Source organism: Homarus americanus, unplaced genomic scaffold (genome assembly GCF_018991925.1).
Source record: "Homarus americanus isolate GMGI-L3 unplaced genomic scaffold, GMGI_Hamer_2.0 scaffold26923, whole genome shotgun sequence".
NCBI lineage: Eukaryota > Metazoa > Arthropoda > Malacostraca > Decapoda > Nephropidae > Homarus > Homarus americanus.
In genome coordinates, this window is record NW_024749130.1 from 1 (window position 1) to 4,965 (window position 4,965).

A 4,965-nucleotide genomic window follows, 5' to 3' on the forward strand; every position below is an offset into this window, starting at 1 on the left:
GTGTATACTGCAGGGGTGTATACTGTAGGGGTGTATACTGTAGGGGTGTATACTGTAGTGGTGTATACTGTAGTGGTGTATACTGTAGTGGTGTATACTGTAGTGGTGTATACTGTAGTGGTGTATACTGTAGGGGTGTATACTGTAGGGGTGTATACTGTAGGGGTGTATACTGTAGTTACCCATAAAAAAACCTCTTCTTTGTTTCTCAATTAATTTATTAGAGAAAACGGATTTGTCGAGGAGGTGGAGGAGGGGTGACCAGAGAAGATAGGAAGGAGGAGGAGGAGGGGGAAGAGAGGAGGGATTAAGGAGGAGGAGGAGGAGGCGAAGAAGAAGAAGAAGAAGAAGAAGAAGAAGAAGAAGAAGAAGAACTCTCTCTCACTCTCTTTCTCTGCCTATCACACACGTGTGTAGTCGGCGCTGCCCGCTCACGCGGCTGTGGTCTCTTGACCAAGGAGACAGCTGCCAGCCTGGTCTGTCAGGCCCTTCTCCTTCCCCATCTCCTCTTCCCCATCTGGATTTATCAACATCCTCCCACCAACAGTACGGTGCAAAGATTGACGATCAACCCACAACTGATATACAAAAGTGACACTTTCAACTCGAAAGGAAGAAACAACTGTTAGAGCGACAATCAGTACTTAGAGGCCGCTGTTGACCTGACACACCCAGCCCGCAATACACTCGCCACCCCCAACACTGGATGAGAAGCCAAGAAACACTCCAAACTACACCAGGAGAGAAATGAGGACTCCCTACTCCACCCAGGTGAGGAATTATGAATTCCTAACTACATCATATGAGAAACAAGACCCATCTCCAACACCCTGTGTGAGCTGGAGGACCTACTCGGACCACGTGGTACATCTGCAGCTGTAGTGAGGTAGCGGCTTAGCAGTCAGGTACAACGGCCATCAAGACAGTGGGAAGGACTCTTGGTGCCGACAGCAGGTCACAAGAATGTCTACAGTACCAGCTCCCACAGTACCAGATCTAAAGTTAATCTATATGTTGACTCTATGTTTCTTATGTATCTGTATTGAAAGCTTTTGTCAATCAAGTGACCCACTCACCGATTTCACCATATGTAACTTGTCATCTCTGTTCGTTGTATATTTTCAGCCTTCGGGCTGCCATGTTTTTTTAATAAACCGTTAATTATTATTATTATTATTACCATCATTGAAAAAGAGATAAGATATTTGCCATACGTTTCTAAAAGTATCCCTAAGTGACGAAAAAGTGACGAGTGGTGACGAAATAGTGACGATAATTGATAAGTGACGAAAAGTGACGATTAGTGACGATAATTGATGATATGTAACGATATAGTGACGATTAGTTACGATTATTGATGATATGTGACGAAATAGTGACGATATTTGATGATAAAGGACGAAATACTGACGATAAGTGACGAAATAGTACGATGTCACGATAAATGACGATAAGAGATGAAATAGTGACGAAATAATGAAAATACACCTTTTCATCATATCCGTCGAGACATTGTTCCATAACCGAATGACAGAACACATATCGAATGACACTCTAAAATAACTGTTGGTTCATGCTGACAGAAGTAATTGACGTAAGTTAGGAAGTTGACAGCCGTGAACAATAAACCGACAGTCTACATAGAGTTTGAGAATGTAACAATTGGAGAATGACAGACCACCAACAGTTATTTTAGATTGTCATTCGATATGTGTTGTGTCATTCGGTTATGAAATTTGTCAAATAGTTATAAAACAATGTCTCGACGGATATGTGAAAAGGTGTATTAGGCACATCTTCACTACAACTACTTCATTACAGGTAGTAGGTAGTAGGCAGTTACCAAACAGGGAGGTACTACCGCCTGGGAAGATATTGGCAGCATAATGTGTTGTCTAATAGTAGACCCTGCTGCCATATGTGACCAAGTCCTAGGTTGATGATCTGACTTTCTGCTTCATTTTCACACAATTGCAGGGTCTCAGTTGTTTCTCTTACTTTGACAATACAACATACATATATTGTTTCTCACTTTTGATCTTTTTATTCATTTTTGTATTTATAGTTCTTTATTATTAATATTATTATTATTACAGTTACTGTATTATTATCATCATTATTTTATTATTTTATTTTGTTTGTTTTATCATAAATTATATTTATTATGAATTATTATGACTATTATTTATTATTATTATTATTATTATTATTATTATTATTATTATTATTATTATTATTATTATTATTATTATCATTATTATTATTATTATTATTATTATTATTATTATTATTACATTTTCGCCCCCCAGGCCCTGATGTGGGTCAGTGACCTGTGTCCGGGTGGGCTAATCCCCGTAAAAAAAAAAACACTATTAGACACATCTTCACTACACTATGAGGCACATCTTCACTACAACTACTTCACTACACTATCAAGCACATCTTCAATACAACTACTTCACTACACTATCAGGCACATCTTCACTACAACTACTTCACTACACTATCAGGCACATCTTCACTACACTATCAGGCACATCTTCACTACAACTACTTCACTACACTATCAGGCACATCTTCACTACAACTACTTCACTACACTATCAGGCACATCTTCACTACAACTACTTCACTACACTATCAGGCACATCTTCACTACAACTACTTCACTACACTATCAGGCACATCTTCACTACAACTACTTCACTACACTATCAGGCACATCTTCACTACAACTACTTCACTACACTATCAGGCACATCTTCACTACAACTACTTCACTACACTATCAGGCACATCTTCACCAAGGAACTACCACCACACTATTGTATACACTACTGGCTACACATCTTCACTACACTTTTAGGCACCTCTTCACTACACTATCAGGCACATCTTCACTACGCCTACTTCACTACACTATGAGGCACATCTTCACTACACATCTTCACTACACTATGAGGCACCTCTTCACTACACTATAAGGCACCTCTTCACTTCATTGCACAACAACTATCACTTCAGCGCCTCAAAAACGCATCTAACCCCCAAATAATAATTTGATGTCCTGGAGAAGGCTGAGTCGATACAGATAATTAAAAATGGCTTGCCGAAAAACAGAAAACTTCCAAGATTGGGTGTGTGAGCTTCTCCCTGAGGACGTGACTGACCTCCTACAAGACGGAGCGGAAATTCTCGGGGAGGGAGCGCACGCAATTGCTTACCTTGTCAAGTGGGGAAATGATGTAGCTGTTTTGAAAAAGGCAGTGTCACCATCAGCCAAAAAATTCTTCAAGGATGAGGCTGCCAAGATGTATGCCCTCGATGGTGCTGGGGGGCTTCCTAAGGTACTTGGGTACTGTCCAAAACCTCCAGCGATCCTCCAGTCCTTCAGGGGTAAGCTCACACTCAACCACCTTTTCTCTGAAGATAACCTGATCTGCCAATATGACCTTATACAACTGGGGCTCCTCCTTGGTGAGAAAATCCTTGAGATGAACACGAAAGGTCTAGCACACAATGACATCAAGGAGGATAACATAATGATCCAAGGGCCCTCATCCCGGCCAGAGGTCAGCCTCATTGACCTCGGTCTGGCCTGTGAGATCGGTAAGTCTTGTAAAGTCAGCGCTGATTGCCTACACGAGGACTTCCCCTGGATGGCCCCTGAAGTCTGCCGTGGGTTTAGGACCACCAAGAATTCAGATACATATTCTTTCGGGTTTGTCCTGATGGAATTGATCAAGGAGGCCCCAGGGGACCATCCAGAGGTCACAAAACTCGCCAAGAAGGCCATGACCAAGCGCCGCACTGACCGGCCATCACTACCACACCTCCTCCGAGAATTCCGAGAAATCATCAGTTGAAGAAAAAATTTTAGGCCCCAAGCTATAAAGCACACACTATCTCTCACCTTCCCACAGCGTATCTGAACGAAACGAAAAACAAAACTCAAACGACAGGTAAACCTTGCATCCGATTCCTTGTCCGCCTGACTTCAACATTCCCCTAACTCAAACCTTCAACAGCACAACCTTGGACTTTTTTTCATAAGATGGCAGATCAATGGGTAAGGAAAACGCTTAAATTCACGATGTTAATTATATTTTTAAATAAATTGGGACCAAAACTCTACAAAATAAGGGTTAAAGTTGCTAAAACATCACGTGACTGAGAAAACTAGTTATTTATGATAGGATTGAAGGTCTAAATCGTTCCTAACTCATCACAAGCCATCAGAAAAATCTAGTCTGCATGTCTAGGTACAGATTGATTGATACGTTTATTGAGATACAAAAAACATTAGTACATCTCAAAGGGATGAAGTGACATAAGTCATCCCCACCCCAATCCAGGAATGTCCCTCTCAGGTCTCACATAAATCCCTAATATTTCATATAATCAGTTATATACATACATAGTTATATTCTAGATGGAAAATTTCTATATTTCTTTAATATATCATCTATTTTCCTATTTTTATACATCCACTCTATTTGCATGGGGACATTATTTATATGGGCATTTCTATATACATTAAGCAATGGGCATTCCAGTATATAATGTGGCAGGGTATGGGATCTGGGTGTTCTACAAACTCTACATTCTTTATCCTGTTCACTTCTCTCAGCTCCAAGTTCCCAATAATATTTATATCCTAATCTTAACCTCATATACACTGAATCTTTCCACCTACTCCCATCTTTCCCATACGTAAATTTTGTGTTCATGAGAACATGATGGTAATATTTCATTGTTTCCCTTTTCTCGTATATTTCATTCCTTTTGAAATTATCTTCTATTGATTGTATTTTCCGTAATTTGCTCCTTAATTGTTTCAAGGTTTTAGTACATATTATGTCGATCTCGGCCTTTTCCGTGGCTCGTTTTGCTATTATATTTACTGCTTCATTAAGACCAATCCCCACATGTGAAGGGACCCATACAAATTGAACATTATGGCCA

The 4,965-nt window shown here is 40.1% G+C and overlaps 1 protein-coding gene across 1 annotated transcript; it reads left to right on the forward strand.

The window, feature by feature from the left end:
• The first annotated feature begins 3,101 nt into the window (after positions 1-3,101).
• Positions 3,102-3,866, forward strand: LOC121853281 (serine/threonine/tyrosine-protein kinase HT1-like). The gene has a single exon (XM_042347295.1). It carries the CDS (start codon positions 3,102-3,104, stop codon positions 3,864-3,866), a length of 765 nt encoding a protein of 254 aa, XP_042203229.1.
• The last annotated feature ends 1,099 nt before the right edge of the window (positions 3,867-4,965 follow it).